We start from the raw sequence: 18,337 nt of genomic DNA, 5'->3' as shown, positions 1-18,337 counted from the left end.
CATAGTGGATATTATTGAGTGCAGTCATTCAGTCTCATAATGCATAATTTATATATAATAGAGTAATATATATATATAAAATATATATAAAATATATATAAAATATATATATATATATATATATATATATATATATATAAATTATATATATATATATATATATATATATATATATATATATATAAATTATATATATATATTTAAAAAAGTATATATAATTTTTTTTTTTTACTTGTAATTTTACCCACTCTATTGGAGCGTCGGTAGCCTACAGAAGAAGGCGTCCGTACGGCTCCGTTTCCTTCCCCCCTTCTGCTCACGGCAAATGTCACCTTGTCACCACCATCTTAGGGCGAGGAGCAACGAAAAATCTACACAAGCCTTTTTTGTCTGTGTGTTCGTTTGGTTTACATTCGTTTCGGAGCTTCGATGTCGAACGTCACATTATAGCAAGAAATGAAACAAGCTGTGTTGTGTTGTGGCTGTTGTTGTTGTTTTTGACTGCGTTTTTTTAGCCACGTCATTTTGTAGCGTATACTTTCGCTTTCACTTTTGGGATTGCTCTAAATATTCCACATAATCTTGATTTATTTTCTGGAGAAACGGGAGAAAATAATGTTCGGAATTTCCCCACACTGTGCATTTTCCTGCTTGGTAAGACATTTATTTTTTAAAGCTATAGAGTGCAGCGGATATGATGTCAGAACCCGGAAGACTACGCCACTGGTTCCCATGAGATTTTCCTGTGGGAAAATAGGGGGATTTTTCAATTTACGAATTTCGAAGCTGTTATTTTTCATTCTAAAACGTGTGTTTCTAATAAGTATTTTAATGAAAACGTTTGGGTGTGCGTGTGTGCAGTTTAGAATAGTATCGTGTTTACCACAGACCTTATTTTACTTATAAATTGAATAGCCTATGTCTTCTGGGTTTTGACTTTGACCCTGCAGCACACATTTTCTCCTGCTTTTCTCCTGTTTTGCCCCCCTCTTTAAAACCGTCTTTATAGGCTACCACCTGGTTATTGTTGTAAAAAAAAGTATAATAGGCCTAATCTATCTATAAATTACAGAAACGTCTGTCTGTCTGTGTGTGTGTATGTCTGTTAACCACATATCTCTCGAACCGTTAGTCCGATGGATTTCAAACTTGGCAGGTGTCTCGCTACGGTCACGAGTAAGTGCAGCGCCAAGTTTGACGTTGTTTGGATGAGAAATGCTAAAGATATTGTTAAATATATCATTTTTTAAAGGTTGTGGTTTAAAAATAAACATTCTAACATTAGAGGGTTGTATCGGTCAAAGAAGCCCCAAGAAGGATATTATAGTTTGGTTCCTTCTGAATATTATAGTTTGGTTCCTTCTGAATATTATAGTTTGGTTCCAGAATGTGATAAATCCATTTTGATTAATTTGAGTAAAAATGTGTTCCCTTTCGTTGTCACTCCGAGTTACGTCGGATGACGACGAATGGGGTTTCGCTTAGAAAGCCTGTCATCTTCGAGTATATAAAACGAGCCTATGGCAATGAAATGCCATGGGTCTGCGGAATTTGCATTGCGTAACTCCGCCCCACCCTGGGGGTATATAAGGAAGTACGCTGCAACATGCAGATATGTTTTCGCTTCGGAGCCAAGAGTTTTCTTCACTCCTACAAGCTATTCTGTATCATCTTCACTCTACGAGACGAGCGGCTCTTCAGTGTGTTGGTGTGACGGCGTATTCCAGCGAGATCGCATTGCCTGCTGCTGATCTGTGCAGTGATCTGCCGACAGTGTGTGTGTTTCTCCCTGGGCGCTTCAGCACTCTGCTGAGCTTTTCCTCTCTCTAAAAGAGCTGCACGCGGCACGTCTTTTTCAAGACGGCTCGCCCGTGTATTTACTGGATGTGGGCGCGTGATTCATCTGCCTAACGGTCACGAGCGCTGTTTCGCGTGTTGGGCTGATTCACGCTCGGCAGCGCTCGTGGGTGAGTCACGTTTTCTCTGCGGGAACGTGACCATCGCGATGTTTATAGATCGAGACTCAATGATCCCCGTGTGGGTAGAGTCCCCTCTGCCACACCCCAATCTATCTCTTCCTCGAGAGGGGATACTTTGGCTGGTGGCCAGGGTGATCTGAGGGTTACAGTGTGGCATAATACCGACGAGCATTCCTCGGGCCACGCCCCCCTCCACATCGCAAACCGTGGGGCTTCCGTGTGTACCTGGTTCTTCTTAGGGACCCAGTGTTTTCATTCGGGGCTCCAGCAGGTGGTGTCATGTCACTCACAGCATCACAAGGCGGGCTTGATTCCTCTGGAAATGAGGATTCGACTGCGTTGCCTCCCTCTGGAGTGTCGGCGTTAGTCGAGTCAGATCCAGAGCTGATGGCCATGCTTTCCCGGGCAGCTGAAAGCATCGGCTGGAGTGGCGCCGCCCTCCCCCCGAGCGCTGTAGGCTTCCCGGATGTGCATCAGGACGCTTCCGGCCCGCGGGAGTCCACGTGACTTTTCGCGGCCCGCGGGCGTCCTCCGCCTTCGCTGCACTCGATCGCGTGGCGATCATGGGCTGTATGTTCTCTGTCACTATTGTGGCACAGGCATGCAGTGCTGTGTGTCGCCTTCGCCTTCGAGGCAGTGCTGACTCGGGAGTTCTGTCAGAACCGGCCGCAGTGGAACGCTAGTCCTTCCCTGGCCAACACTGACAGAACGCGGAAACTCGACCACGCCCCCTTGCTGGGACGCTATGCCTCCCATGCCCGGCCTGGTCGTTCCGCCGCGCAAACTACTGACCTCGCTCTCGGGCGACATCGGTACCTGCGTGATCCTGGGTCAGGTGGTGTCCACTAGAGTGGTCCAGACATGGGCTCAGCCAGGTTGATGTGAGGGGGTCTGAGAATTCATTTTCTCAGCTCCCTCATGTCCCATGCTGGGCTCCTCGGCGGTGTGGTTGAGGACTGTACCCTACAGTTTTTGACCCCCCCCCCCCCCAGAAGCAGACTGAGGCCTTCTGCACCGACGGTCATCCGTCCGTGCGGTCTCCTTAGTCTGCTTCCCGCCGAGGCCACCTCCATGCGGCTCCTCCCCTCGGGCCTTCACTGGCCCTGAGCAGGAGGCGGTCGCAGGAGGGCGGCGCTGCCCGTCTCCGCCCCTTAGACTGCCACGCCAGCCTAAGCAGCACTCTTGAGACGGGCAGCTTGGTCGGCGGTGTGGTTGAGGACTGCGCCCAACAGCCTTCGATTACTCCAGAAGCGGACTCAGGCTTCTGCACTGACGGTCATCCGTCCGTGTGGTCTCCTTAGTCTGCTTCCCGCCGACGCCGCTTCCATGCGGCTCCTCCCCTCGACCCTTCCCGGCCCGAGCACGAGGAGGTCGCTGGAGGCTGGCACCGCCTGTCCTTGCCCTTAGCCGGCTAACACCTGGCTAAGCAGCACTCCTGAGACAGGTAGCCTGGAGTTAGGGCTCAGTTCTTTCAGGAGCTGGTAGCAGGACCACTCCTTCCCCCGGTGGAGGGCTGGGTGAGAATCTCATTCAAAAGAACTGATGCTCTTTCTCTGAGCCCCAAGAGGCTATGGATGACAGCACGCGCCGCCCACGGGCCACGCTCCTCTCATCCCCCTCTGTCGCCAGACCCCTGCCAGAGCACGCCCCCGTGGGACGCTGGTCCTCCCCTGGCCTCCTCTGGCAGGACGCGGCTAATGACCGTGCCCCCGCACAGGGCCGCTATGCCACCCTTGCCTGGGCCGGTCATTCCGCCTCGCTGCACCTCCGACGGTACGTCTGTGGTTCGCTGGCGCAGTTTCTGGAGGCCTGGCTAGAGCCTCCCAGACTGTCCCGCCGGGTCGCGAGAACCATCAGGCTCGGCTACGCGATTCAGTTCGCGCGGTCTCCTCCCTGCTTCAGGGGAGTCCGCTTCACTATGGTCAGTGGCAATGCCCCTGTCATGAGAGCGGAGGTCGCCACCCTACTGGCGAAGGGTGCGATCGAGATTGTCCCTCCAGCCGAAATGAGGTCCGGCTTCTACAGCCCTTACTTCATTGTACCGAAGAAAACCGGTGGGTTACGACCAATCCTGGACCTGCGCGTTTTGAACCGCTCTCTTCACAGGATGCCGTTCAAGATGCTCACGGCCAAACGCATTTTCGAATGCGTGCGGCCGCAGGATTGGTTTGCAGCGATCGACCTGAAGGACGCCTACTTCCATGTCTCCATTCTTCCTCGACACAGACCGTTCTTACGGTTTGCTTTCGAGGGGCAGGCAGACCAGTACGCGGTTCTCCCTTTCGGGCTAGCCCTGTCTCCTCGCGTCTTTACGAAGGTCGTCGAGGCAGCCCTTGTTCCCCTTCGGGAACACGGGGTTCGCATCCTGAACTATCTCGACGACTGGCTGATCCTAGCTCACTCTCGAGACCAGGTTTGCGAACACAGGGACCTAGTGCTCCGGCACCTAGCTCGTCTGGGCCTTCGGGTCAACTGGGAGAAGAGCAAACTCTGCCCCGTGCAGAGGATCTCTTTTCTCGGTATGGATATCGACTCGGTCGCCATGTGCGCGCAGCTTACGAGCGAGCGCGCGCAGTCACTGCTGACTTGCCTTCGTCAATTCGAGGGCAAGAGTGCGGTCCCACTGAAACTCTTTCAGAGGCTCCTGGGGCATATGGCATCCGCAGCCGCAGTAACGCCGCTCGGATTGCTTCATAGGAGACCGCTTCAGCTTTGGCTTCGCGATCGAGTCCCGAGGTGGGCATGGCAACACGGCACGCTCCGAGTCCCAGTGACTCCGGCCTGCCGTCAGACCTTCACCCCGTGGTCGAACCTCAGTTTTCTACGGGCCGGAGTGCCCTTAGAACGAGCTTCCAGGCATGTTGTATCAACGGATGCCTCCACCACGGGCTGGGGCGCCATGTGCAATGGACATGCTGCCGCGGGCTCCTGGACAGGTCCCCAACGCCTTTGGCATGTCAATTGCCTCGAGTTGCTGGCTGTACGCCTTGCCCTGCACCGCTTCCGGGCGTTGCTCAGGGGTCAACACGTACTAGTCCTATCAGACAATACCGCCACAGTAGCGTACATCAACCGTCAAGGTGGTCTACGCTCCCGCCGTATGTCGCAACTCGCCCGCCACCTCCTCATATGGAGTCAGAAGCATCTGAGGTCGCTTCGAGCCATTTATATCCCGGGAGAGCTGAACCGTGCGGCCGACGAGCTGTCTCGGCTTCGGCCTCTCGCTGGAGAATGGAGACTCCATCCCCAGTCGGTCCAGCTGATTTGGGATCAGTTCGGGGACGCTCAGATAGATCTGTTTGCCTCCCACGACTCGTCCCATTGCGACCTGTTTTATTCCCTGACCGAGGGCACGCTCGGCACGGATGCACTGGCGCACAGCTGGCCGCGGGGCCTACGCAAGTATGCATTTCCCCCAGTGAGCCTTCTTGCGCAGACTTTGCGCAAGATCAGGGAGGACGAGGAGCAGGTGATATTGGTTGCCCCGTATTGGCCCAACCGCACCTGGTTCCCAGAACTAGTACTCCTCGCGACAGCACCTCCCTGGCCTATTCCTCTGAGGAAGGACCTGCTTTCTCAGGGACGGGGCACCCTGTGGCACCCTCATCCCGATCTTTGGAACCTCCACGTGTGGCTCCTGGACGGGACGAGGTAGGTTTGAGTACCCTACCACCAGCGGTGGTGGCTACCATCACTTCCGCTAGAGCATCGTCCACGAGACATGTCTATGCGTTGAAGTGGAACCTCTTCGTCAACTGGTGTTCTTCTAAACATCAAGAACCCACGAAATGCCCGATCAGTGTCGTGCTTTCCTTCCTGCAAGAAGGGTTGGAGCGAAGGCTGTCTCCCTCCACCCTGAAAGTGTATGTTGCCGCCATTGCCGCACATCACGACGCAGTCGAAGGTAAGTCCGTTGGAAAGCACGACCTGATCATCAGGTTCCTGAGAGGAGCGAGGAGACTGAATCCTCCTCGCCCTCCTCTCGTTCCCTCTTGGGACCTCTCAGTGGTTTTAACTGCCCAGCAGAGTGCTCCCTTTGAGCCTCTGCAATCAGTGGAGCTTAAGTTCCTGTCTATGAAGACAGCGCTCCTGGTTGCATTGGCCTCTATCAAGAGGGTAGGGGACCTGCAGGCATTCTCGGTTGACGAAGCGTGCCTGGAATTCGGGCCGGCTAATTCTCACGTGATCCTGAGACCCCGGCCTGGATATGTGCCCAAGGTTCCCACCACACCCTTTCGAGACCAGGTGGTGAACCTGCAAGCGCTGCCCTTGGAGGAGGCAGACCCAGCCTTGGCACTGCTCTGTCCAGTACGCGCCCTCTGTGCTTACGTAGACAGAACGCAGTGTTTCAGGACCTCTGACCAGCTCTTTGTCTGTCATGGTGGGAAGCTGAAGGGAAAGGCTCTCTCCAAGCAAAGGTTGTCTCACTGGATAGTGGACGCCATTGCTTTGGCTTACCAGCAGCAAGGTCGACCATGCCCCCTTGGTGTGACGGCCCACTCCACTCGGAGTGTGGCATCCTCTTGGGCTCTAGCGCATGGCGCCTCGCTAACAGACATCTGCAGAGCTGCAGGCTGGGCGACACCTAACACATTCGCGAGATTCTACAATCTCCGAGTGGAGCCAGTTTCTTCTCGTGTACTCGCTTCAACTAGCCGGTAATAGATTCTGCTCAGGTGTCTTCGCTTGCTCGCCATTCCTCTCCACGGATGGGATACGTGCGATTATTCCTCAGGTGAGCCTCATAAGCCCTGAGTCTCCTCCAGCACTGACGATGTCATCGCCAGAGTTGCCACCGGCAGCTTTCGCGCTTGGCTAGGTGCCTCCATGTGCATGGTTCCCCCTCTGGGCGACCCCCACATGTGTATTTCCACTGTAAGCCTCTCTGAGCATGTGTCTTTCCCTTGGCAAGCCACCTTGCCACCCCTGGGGTTGAAATATTCCACCTGCGGCTGGATACCCCAGTGTTCTCCATATGCAGCCCTCCTGGGTCATATGGGTATTCCAAGTCCCCCCCCTTCGGGTTGGGCATGATTGCATATTTCCACTGAGATATGCTTCCCAGTGTACCTTGGTTTAATCCCGTGTTAAGTAGGAGTCCTTCGTCCGTGCCAGTCTCACGACAGGGAGCTCACACTTACGCAGGGCACTGGAAGACAGTCGGGAGGTGGCGTGATTACACTGGGAACCCCATTCGTCGTCATCCGACGTAACTCGGAGTGACAACGAAAGGGAACGTCTCGGTTACGTATGTAACCCTCGTTCCCTGAGTAGGGAACGGAGACGTTACGTCTCCCTGCCACTTCCGCTGTACCGCTGGAACGCCTGAGTTCAGTCTCGGCTCCTCAGCGAAGACATATCTGCATGTTGCAGCGTACTTCCTTATATACCCCCAGGGTGGGGCGGAGTTACGCAATGCAAATTCCGCAGACCCATGGCATTTCATTGCCATAGGCTCGTTTTATATACTCGAAGATGACAGGCTTTCTAAGCGAAACCCCATTCGTCGTCATCCGACGTAACGTCTCCGTTCCCTACTCAGGGAACGAGGGTTACATACGTAACCGAGACGTTTTCTTTACCAAGAAAGTGGCAAGATGAAAAACACTATTTTCTGTTTAAAACTTTCACATAGTATCTTTAGGTTATAATATCATAAAAAATTCAAATCGAGATTTGGATTTTCAAAGATCTATTATAAAAACGGATTATTTTCCCCCAAAAATGCAATAAATTCATGACACTTTTTTTTCAAAATGCTATCATATTGAAACTGTTGAAATCAGCCATCACTAAGAAATATCTCCTGAACTTTTTTGACGGCGATCAGCTCACAAAAACTGATTTTGCACGGGCACTTTGCACTGCTCCCTGAATCGACGCGCTTATTCATTTGTGGATGTTAACAGAATCTGTAAGTCAGCTATGCTGTTTACTTCTGAATATTATATTTCATTCTGGTGCGCTTAAAGTTATCGCTACTGTGTAACGATAGCCTATGCTATTCACCAACTAAACATATCCTATTCAATGTGTTCACAGTCTCTTTCACGGGCATCATTTGTAGTAGCCTATTCACAAGCTACCTCAAGCATAGCATTTTCTCGGAGTTCACTGTGTGCTTTCTACCATGCACAAATATGTGTGTAATTGTAACAATGAGCACTCAAACACACCAAACCACTCAAACACACCAAACCAACAATTACTAAAAACACACTCAAAAACTGATTTTGCACGGGCATTTTGCACTAGCACTTAGAAGGTTGTGGTATTCATAAACACTCAGTCAGCTACACTGTTTACTTCTGAATATTATAGTTTATTCACAGCCATCATTTGTAGTAACCTAGCCTGCTCCCTGAATTCAATGCGTTCACAGTCTCTTTCACGGGCACCAAACCAACAATTACTAAAAACACACACAAAAACTGATTTTGCACGGGCATTTTGCACTAGTAATTAATAATATTAGCTCATTTTCTGTTGGACATCTTGGCCTCTTCTTGGGGCGTTGCCATTAAATCATAAAATCTACTCACTTAGCTTATTATGTATCTCTCGTAATATTTAAAAGAGACATTAGAGAAATATAAAGGTTCATATTATTTTGTTTTAAATGGTAAATATATTTTTTGTGTAGCTTCAAGTAGTTCTGTATTATGCACACACTTCGCAGCCTTGACTTGTGTATTATTTCAACTCTGTTTGAATAAAAGTTGAAATCTATTTTAGAATATCCTTAAAATGGGCCTTACTATTGAGATGAACGGGTTAAAAAATGCATGGAAACTGAAGACAAGGATTTCTTCAATACTTGGACAGACCAATTGTACATTTTTAAACAAATGCAATATTTTAATTAGTATTGTATTAATCTATTTTCAAAGCACTTTCCTCTTGTGTATTTTTGGCCCGCTATCCCTGAATTTTATTTCAAATGATCTGTTCATTTCTTCTCCAGGTGTTTTCGGTGTTGGATCAGATGAAGTTTCTGTGATGGAGGGAGATTCAGTCACTCTAAACACTGGTGTTCAAACCAACCAACAAGACAGAATTAGATGGTATTTTAATAACACTCGCATCGCTCAAATCAATAGAGATCAGAGTAAGATCTGTACAGATGTTCAGTGTAATGAGAGGTTCAGAGACAGACTGAAGCTGGATCATCCGACTGGATCTCTGATCATCACAAACACCAGAAACACAGACTCTGGAGAATATAAACTACAGATCAGCGACAGTGACAGCATTAAGAGCTTCAGTGTTTCTGTCACTGGTGAGTATCAATTAAGTCATTCAGTGCATTTTCCTTTAAGGTTTTTTAAATGAATGATCACTGATTTGATATTGATCTTTTTAATTTAGTGTTCTGGTTTAATGATTAGAAAACAGAGACCTGAAAGTGACCAAATCCATCTCTTATGTTTTTTTGTTGTTTTTTTGTTGTTGTTTTTTTGCATGTTACATTATGAATCCTCGCATATTTATCTACCCACGATCTTCATGATTTGAAGAAAAAGTTATGAATGTTTTTTCTTCTTCTTCAGGTACGTCTGATGTTGATACTGGTGACGGATCAGTGTCAGTGTCAGTGATGGAGGGAGATTCAGTCACTCTAAACACTGGTGTTAAAGCAGACCAACAGGGGAAAACAAAATGGTATTATAATGACACTCGCATCGCTCAAATCAATGGAGATCTCAGTAAGATCTGTACAGATGTTCAGTGTAATGAAGGTACTGAGAGATTCAGAGACAGACTGAAGCTGGATCATCAGACTGGATCTCTGACCATCACAAACACCAGAAACACACACTCTGGAGAATATAAACTAGAGATCATCAACCCCAACAGCGAAAAGATCTTCAAAGTTGCTGTTCATGGTAAGTCATTTAACATTTAATAAAAACAGGTTATATATTTAAATCACATGTTTATAGTGTTTATCATAGCAGTGATGTTACGAAGCAATAATTTAGCAATTTACTCCTGAAACGTTGCTGTGTAATTTTTGTGACTGACATGAAGAGTGTGTAGCAGAATGAAAAACAAGAAAAAATTGTATTCAAATTGTGAATGGATTATATTATATACAAAAGATGAGCACTGATTGTAATCAATGTTATAATCAGTGTACATTATTGAGTTACTCCCTAAAAAAGTAACTAATTGCGTTACTTTTTCTCACCTGGGCTGGGCTGGCTTGTTTCTCTTTTTGGCAAATGTAAAGACCCTTTCTATGGAAGTAGAATAATGTCAAATGTTTTTTAAATAAAAAGCCTGTTGAATTGCACTACTTGAAAAAAAATAGGCATTGCATTAACCATGCTTGCATTTTAATGCATTGTATTTTTAGTGCTTACATTTTTATGGGCTGAAATTCAACATGGTTGAATATTTAAGCTGTGAATATTTCAATTAAAAACATTTCAAACACCTTTTCATTATTAAAAATTCAATAATCCATATTCACCTTTCATATTTCACTTCCAAAATATTCAAACTGTTTAAAAATACAACCAATAATATTCAACAGGCAATTTTCGGTCCATTTTATTTCGCTTTGCAAATTCGCTTCCACAAATTCGACAGTAAATTCAACATTGACGTCCAGGAACTGCAGGAAAAGCAGTAGATTGCCGAGCATACTCTCTATCTGCTGTTAGTCTACCTCACCAGCAGATGGTGCAAAAACGCTTGTTGCTGACGAAGACATTCATTCATAAAATGAAAATGATTATCTGTGTCAGTATATGCGGAAAAGATGATAAACACACAAAAGCTGTTTTTATGTTTCATTCAATAACTTCATTGTTACTTTCCCTGTGTATTCTACTTGTCATCAGCTTTCTCCATGAACGGGATTATAATCGGTTTCCCTCAATACCTCATACTCAAGGATTTCCCTTCCGTTGATACAGTGATATGAAAGACCAATCTTGCACCTTAATAGGGAAGTAGGTTGTAGGCTATTATATAGGCTACAGGCAAGAAGATGGACTCAGAATATGAACTTAACGCGCAAAGTTTCATGCTGAGCGTTTCGTGATATACTGGCATAAAATCAACACATACATGCATACGTGTATTGCATTAGCTTAAACTGTCACAGCACTTGCATATTGTCCTCCTATTGTTAGTTTAACTGTAAATCGTTTTTGGATAAAAGCGTCTGCTAAATGACTAAATGTAAAAATTGGCTTGATATTGGACATTAGCACATATAGGGACCGTCTCTAAAGTTGCATACAACATTGGCATACACGTTTCTAACTTCAATAGCAAACTTACATTTATTTGAATAAATATCAAAAATCCAAAGGGTGCGCATTATGCCTGACACTAAATGAACACTTTACAGTTGGTTTTATGACTGTAAGTCGTTCTATTCAAATGCTATCGGAGTTAGAAACGTGTATACCAAAGTCGTATACACTTTAGAGACGGTCCCTAAATGTGCGAATGTCCAACATCAAGCCATCTGTATGCCAATCTATCACTGGGAAACGCTCAGCATTAAGCTTTGCGCGTCATTCTGAGTCCATCTGCTTGCCTGCGAGTTTGGTCTTTTACATCACTGTAGTCCATTAAGCTACGTTAAGCGTTGTATATGTCCAGCAGGGGAATCCTTAATTATTGAGGGAAACCCTAATAGCCTGCATGCAGCACATCGCCACAATATAAAGTTAAGGCAACTAAACAACCAACTAAAGCAACTAAAAGCAACTAAAAGAGAAATATATGTCAACCTCAAAAATGTAACATTGGATCTGTATATCCGCATCGGGGAATAACATTATAATCTCGTTCACGGTAGAGAAAGATGCATGTAGGCTACACAGGAAAAGTAACCGTGAAGACACTGAATTTAACATAAAACAGCCGTCATAATAATCACAAATACACTTTTACATTGCTGTAAATGAGTTTTATGAATGAATGACTTGTTCTAACTGTTGCTGGTCTTCAACACGCGCTTTTGCACCATCTGCTGGTGAGGTAGACTAACAGCAGATGGAGAGTATGCTCGGCAATCTACTGCTTTTCCTGCAGTTCCTGGATGTCAATGTTGAATTTACTGTCGAATTTGAACCACTGAATTTGTGGAAGCGAATTTGCAAAGCGAAATAAAATGGACCGAAAATTGCCTGTTGAATATTATTGGTTGTATTTTTAAACAGTTTGAATATTTTGGAAGTGAAATATGAAAGGTGAATATGGATTATTGAATTTTTAATAATGAAAAGGTGTTTGAAATGTTTTTTAATTGAAATATTCACAGCTTAAATATTCAACCATGTTGAATTTCAGCCCATAAAAATGTAAGCACTAAAAATACAATGCATTAAAATGCAAGCATGGTTAATGCAATGCCTATTTTTTTTCAAGTAGTGCAATTCAACAGGCTTTTTATTTCAAAAACATTTGACATTATTCTACTTCCATACCTTTCCCATCAAAAGTGAATCGAGTAAGCCTCAAATTGAAGGAAATGCAAATTCACTCTTAAACAAACTTTCAGCTGTGTTGCCATTCTGAATTGCAGAAGAATAGGACACAGGTGGAGAAAGTTCAACACTCTTAGTTCCACAATAAAAACCAAAAAAGAAACACAAATGTGATGTTTATCCAAAGTCATTTTTTGCTTATTAGTATAATTGAATTTGATCATCGAAGGTCCGCAGCAAAGAAATGAGTTAATAAAGTGAGTTAAAAAAGGTAAATGTTGTTTAAAATGTTTTATTATTTCAGGTTTGCGTAGTAGTCTGAGTTTGCATTTCATTGTTTTCATTTATTTTCAGGAATACTGAATCTTTTTTTTTGTGCAAGTGAGATGAGTGAATGCCTGTTCACTTTTAGGCCCTGTTTACAACTGGTAGTTAGAAGTGGTTGATCGGATCATAAGTGGACGGCGCTAAAAACAGGTGTAAACAGAGTCTAAAACCTTTTGAGCTTACCCACTTTCAACCACTTCCAGAGGTTGTCGAAAACGCATTCGACCGGATGGCTTTCACAGTGTAAACACTCATGCGGTCGAATGTGTTCAAAGAGCCACAAAAGACCGTCTTCTCTCTGCCTACTGACCTAATGCGTGAACATTATGTGAAGAGCGATATCCAGACGAGATTTAAACTCTGTCGGCTGAAGACTTAAAGCTGCAGTAGGGAACTTTTAGAAAACGTTGACTTAGCCTGAAAATTTGAACAAGCACAGCTTACAGGTCACTCCCCCTCGCTCTCTGCTGCGCTACAGCCCTCCCTCCACAGCTCCTCCCCCACAACAAAGAAGCCTGCTGTGAACGCGCAGGCTAGTAAACAGGGCCACTGATAACGGCGGATAAACAGTTATCGCACATTCACTGGTAGGGATGAAACATCAACAATATGCTTTACATTGACTATGGCCTGCCCATACTTTGACTACAAACTTGGTCCTCAAATCATTACGTATTTTGCGATACATGTAATGTAACTTCATAACGTTGCACTCTTTCTATAAGTTTTAAATAGCTAGCAAGATAATATAATGGTAACGTTACAGTATGTAAGTAATTATTCTAGCGATGTGTAATGCTAAATAAGGTTTGCTAGTACATTATTTCAGCAACATGACAAGCCAGTGAATTAGCAGGTTTCAATTGTTGCTTTGCACAGTGCGTGACATTTTATCTGTATGTTACGCGGCTAGAGTTTTGACACTGAGTTAATGGGCTCCGACGGGCTTGTTTATCATCATCGGTCTTTTCCCGTTTACCTGTCTTTGTTGTATGAGCAGGTGCCACTCGAGAAATTGGCAGTTTTAGTTGTTTGTCCGCCATTAGCACAGCTGCGGCACACCGGCAGTCTTGATTTTGAACGACGACTGTACGCGCTGTGCGAGAGAGGGGGGTGATCAGCACGTACACGCTTGATTGACACTGCTAAGACACTCCTCCTGGCTCTGATTGGTTGTTTCTTACCGGGAGCGGTGTATTTCTGCAAATGGCAATAGGACCACTGGGAGGAGCCTGGGGAGCTTGATTTTTTTCACAGATTATCTGTCTCATATTCTACTGTAAGGAAATAATGACAGTTTTAACAAATATGTAAAAAAATACATTTTTACAAAAGTTACCAACTGCAGCTTTAAGTTTGGTCTGAAGGCGAAAAACATACCAAGCACAATGTTCTCTCACCATTCCTGATTTCTAACACACACTCACTGGGCGTGTTCATATGTAAATTGCACAAGCTTATTTCGTGCATAGATCTGAAAAAAATAAAATAAACGCCCATAGACCCTCCCCTCGAATAAATCAGGACAGAAGTGGTTGAAAGTAGACAGAAGAGACGGATTAAAACACCAGGTGGAAACGGGAATGTGTCTTCCTCGTCTACTTGTGATCCGATTGACCAAAACACACCTTAATATCAGGTGTAAACAGGGCCTTATAGTTTAGATCTACAATAACCATCAAGTTCACACAGCTCACACAACGTCTCTGCGTAACGTACATGTGTACAGAAGAGCTGTCAGTTAATAAATGGCAAAACAAAGTAACTTGCGTTACTTATTTGAAAAATTAACCAAGGTATTCTGTTGTAAATTTAAATGTAATGCATTAATTTACTAGTTACTTGAAAAAGTAATCTAATTATGTAACTCGCATTACTTGTAACACTGGTTGTAATTTTTTTAATGTCTTTCTAAACCCATTTAACTTCCAGTCATATTTAAAAAAAATTAAATTAAAATCAAGCCAGCATGTTTGAGATTTTATCAAATCATTGTGTTGATCAATGTTTATGTGATTAAAAAGGCTAAGTTATGTCTGTTCATCATATAAAGTGATCGTATCTCTTCAGTTTGTAATCACTTTGATATTCATAGTTATTTTCATGTTGTGTAGGGGTTTTTTTTTCTCAGCAACAATATACTAAACCAGCGGTTTGTTTTTTTAGATATTGCTGCTGAGATGAAAGAATTAAAAGCCATGTCACAGAAGGATGGAGAATCTGTCACTCTAGATCCTGGTGTTGGAAGAAAACCAAGTGATGTGATGACATGGTATTTTAATGACATTCTCATCGCTGAAATGACTGGAGATCAGAGTAAGATCTGTACAGATGTTCAGTGTAAAGAGAGATTCAGAGACAGACTGAAGCTGGATCATCAGACTGGATCTCTGAACATCACAAACACCAGAAACACAGACTCTGGAGTTTATGAACTACAGATGATCTTCAGCAGCGACAGCTTCAGTATTAGGAGGATTAAGAGTTTCAGTGTTTCTGTCACTGGTAAGTATAATAACTTAGAGTCATTCAATGCATTTTAAATACAGTGCCTAACTTTTTTATTTTGTTTATCATTTTGACTAATGTTATTAATCTGCATAATGCATAAAATCACTTGTCCTGTGAACATTGATGTTTCATGTTTAGCTGAAAGTGCAATGCGGTTTTAACTGATGTTCCTTAAAAAACCCCACCAAATGGCACCATTTATCAGTTGACTCAATATCATAAAACTAAACTCAAAACAGAAAGGTGTAATTATTAATCAACAATATCAGTAAAATTGATATAACTGTCCCTCTTTATCATTACAGCTTTGGCTCTGTCTTCAGTTGCTATAGCAGGAATAAGTGTTGCTGTTCTGCTGTTTGTGACTGCAGTTGCTTATGTGATTTACTCTCGCAAGAAAGTAAGTGAATTATTATTGTTTATTATTTTAATTACAGAGCATCAGACCCTATTGCATTGAAACATTACTGTTGTATTATTGCAGTACAGAAGAAGACAGTGTGATGAAGTTTAACAGACTGAAAATTCATTTAGAGAAGCATCCTACATTTAGGACATCCTACAAAACCACACTAAATTCCTTGAAAACACAATGTGTTTGTGTGACTGAATCATCAATCCTGTTAATTTCTTTTCTCTTCTGTGAATCTGTGTTTTATTACAGGAGAGAAGTATAATATAGTTATGCATCAATCAGAATGTTACTTCGAATCGAAGACTTGCTGTTATTGGGACGTCCCAACACTGAAACACTGACATAACATTATTTATTGTTTTGACAATTTTATTTAAAGGGACAGTGAAGAGAAGAACTGACAGAATAGGAGCAAACTCATTGAAAGTGTCAATTAAGTATTTTTGAAGCATTTTAGTTACGTAAACTGCTTCTAAAAAGACAGATAAACAGTAAATCATAAAAAAAAAAAAAAAAAAAAAAAAAAACATTTACCAGCAATAGATCAGCAAGTGCTTGTTTTTCAATATGCAGAGGTTTAATTTAAGCTGTTATATAATGATAATCTGTTTGACATCAGTTATTTTGTCCCGTTTGTTTACATCCTCTTAAGACTGACTGTTTACAAGAAAACCTCACAGAGACGGGCATTGTGACCAAGAATTGTATTTGACTGCTCACACAGATCGCCTCGTACTGTAAGACATGAGCACTTTAGACAAACACGATAGTGAACCTTTGAAGGCAGCTGTCAATCAAACAACACTCAGGCACTGAATCGACTCTTTTATGTGAATGTCTTGCCTGAAATTGTGCATTTGTGATATTTTATGAGGTCACTCATTGTAGATATGTAAATATCATCAATAGGATTTGTATATCATTTTGTCTATTTTTGTCATGTAAATGTTTTGTTATGCCAGAGTTAAAATGCTGTTATTTGCCAAATTAACAAAATACAATGGATCTTGTCATCAAATCATTAAGTACTGGCCATAGATGATTTTGTTTCATTAATTTGGCAGTGCTTTTAATAAGCTTTTCAAATATTGTAAATTATATGTGCACATAAAGAGGTTTTTTTTTGTGTGTGTGAAGAAATCCTGTGCCTTTCCATGAGAGGAATATCATTAGACATGCATTATTTTTCTTTTTTTTTACTTTGCATCAGCCTAAATAAAGACAATTTTCTTTGAAACAAGCAAAAACTAACTTGAAAGATATTTATGTTCATGTGATAAATGCCATTAAAAACATCTGATTCAATCATAATAACTGCATTCTTTGAATATTTAATTCCTAGTTATGACGCTAGATGGCGCTCTAATACAGTCTGCATACACTTTTGTAGTGTACACACTTTACATATTAATGAAATAATAATGCATTTTATATCAAGGGCACACTGTGTGGGACACTGTGTTCTTGCAAAAAAAACAAACCAAAAAAAAAAACAATAGGGAAACAAAAAGCAAATAGTGAAACAAACAGCAAATAGTAACAGTTATATTAGTGATTGTTAGTACAGTAAAATGGTAATGTGGTATCTGACACCACTGTCTTTAAAAAAAAAGAAATGACAAAAATTATCCTTCACTTTTTGAAGAAGATCTCAAATTATGGCTCTATAGAACAATAACTGTGGTACACATTTTGTGGAGAAAAATGATTATCATAGTCAATTTCTTTATGGTTTAGCAATGCATCTGTTTTTCTTGCTTTTTCAAGTGGTGAACATTATTAATAACCACAATATAAGGAATAATAATCAATAGTAAATGCTTGACAAAGCAAATAGCACATTTATACTGTGGAATTGTGAATCATCCCTCTAGTGGTCAAATTATGTCTTGTTTCTTTGAGTCCATTTTATTTTTAATAAAGAGTGATAAGGTAAGCATTATGAGTCAGGTGATTGGCATTTGTCGTGCTATTTGTCAGTGTGAAATCAAATGTTATTTGAAGCTTCTTTAAAATAGTATTGCAAAATTAAGCTAGAGTTGAAAATAAACTAGCTAAGCTTAGCTAAGGTCATGAATATATAGTATAAGCGAACATGCTTGAGCTTCCATTTATAACTGATGTGTGTGTTGATCAATGTTTATATGTGAATTAAAGCCTCATATAATATATGTTCATCATATAAAGCGTCTCTTCAGAAAATTTGGACTAAACTTCTCTATTCATATGGATTAGTTTATGAACTTTCTTTATTACATTTTTGAAGCGTCAAAGTGGTAGTTGTGTGGCTATCAATGGAGGGACAGAAATCTCAGATTTCATTAAAAATATATTAATTTGTGTTTCGAAGATGAACAAAAGTCTTACAGGTTTTGGCATAAACAACATCTTTGCATCTTTGCTTTTACTTTGCATGGACCAGAACCAGCTTTCTCTCGAGGCCCACACCACAGAATTTCTCGACCTGGCGTGCCTAACCTCCTTCCCCGACCGTTCATTGAGTGTTTTCTTCCACACAAGCCTCAATGCGGAGATGAAGGCATTCCTGCCCGGTGTGGGACCTTGAGAGAACTTTGAGGCTTTCGTGGAGTGGGTGTTGGCTACCTGTGATTCTCAGTTCACCATCAGCCTTTTCAACAGCGGTGAACTTGAGA

General features: G+C 42.9%; 1 protein-coding gene across 1 annotated transcript; it reads left to right on the top strand.

The window, feature by feature from the left end:
* Window positions 1-282: 282 nt before the first annotated feature.
* On the top strand, window positions 283-16,972 carry LOC309475427 (uncharacterized protein). The gene is made up of 6 exons (XM_082138203.1): window positions 283-654; window positions 8,944-9,258; window positions 9,530-9,865; window positions 14,924-15,262; window positions 15,574-15,668; window positions 15,933-16,972. The coding sequence occupies exons 2-6, from the start codon at window positions 8,979-8,981 to the stop codon at window positions 15,948-15,950; spliced, it is 1,068 nt and encodes a 355-aa protein (XP_081994329.1). The 5' UTR covers window positions 283-654; window positions 8,944-8,978; the 3' UTR covers window positions 15,951-16,972.
* The last annotated feature ends 1,365 nt before the right edge of the window (window positions 16,973-18,337 follow it).

Source organism: Leuciscus leuciscus, assembly GCF_965113295.1.
Source record: "Leuciscus leuciscus genome assembly, chromosome: 15".
NCBI classification, from domain to species: Eukaryota; Metazoa; Chordata; class Actinopteri; order Cypriniformes; family Leuciscidae; genus Leuciscus; species Leuciscus leuciscus.
The sequence above is the reverse complement of the archived record's forward strand: the minus strand, read 5'-3'. Positions and strand labels throughout refer to the sequence as shown.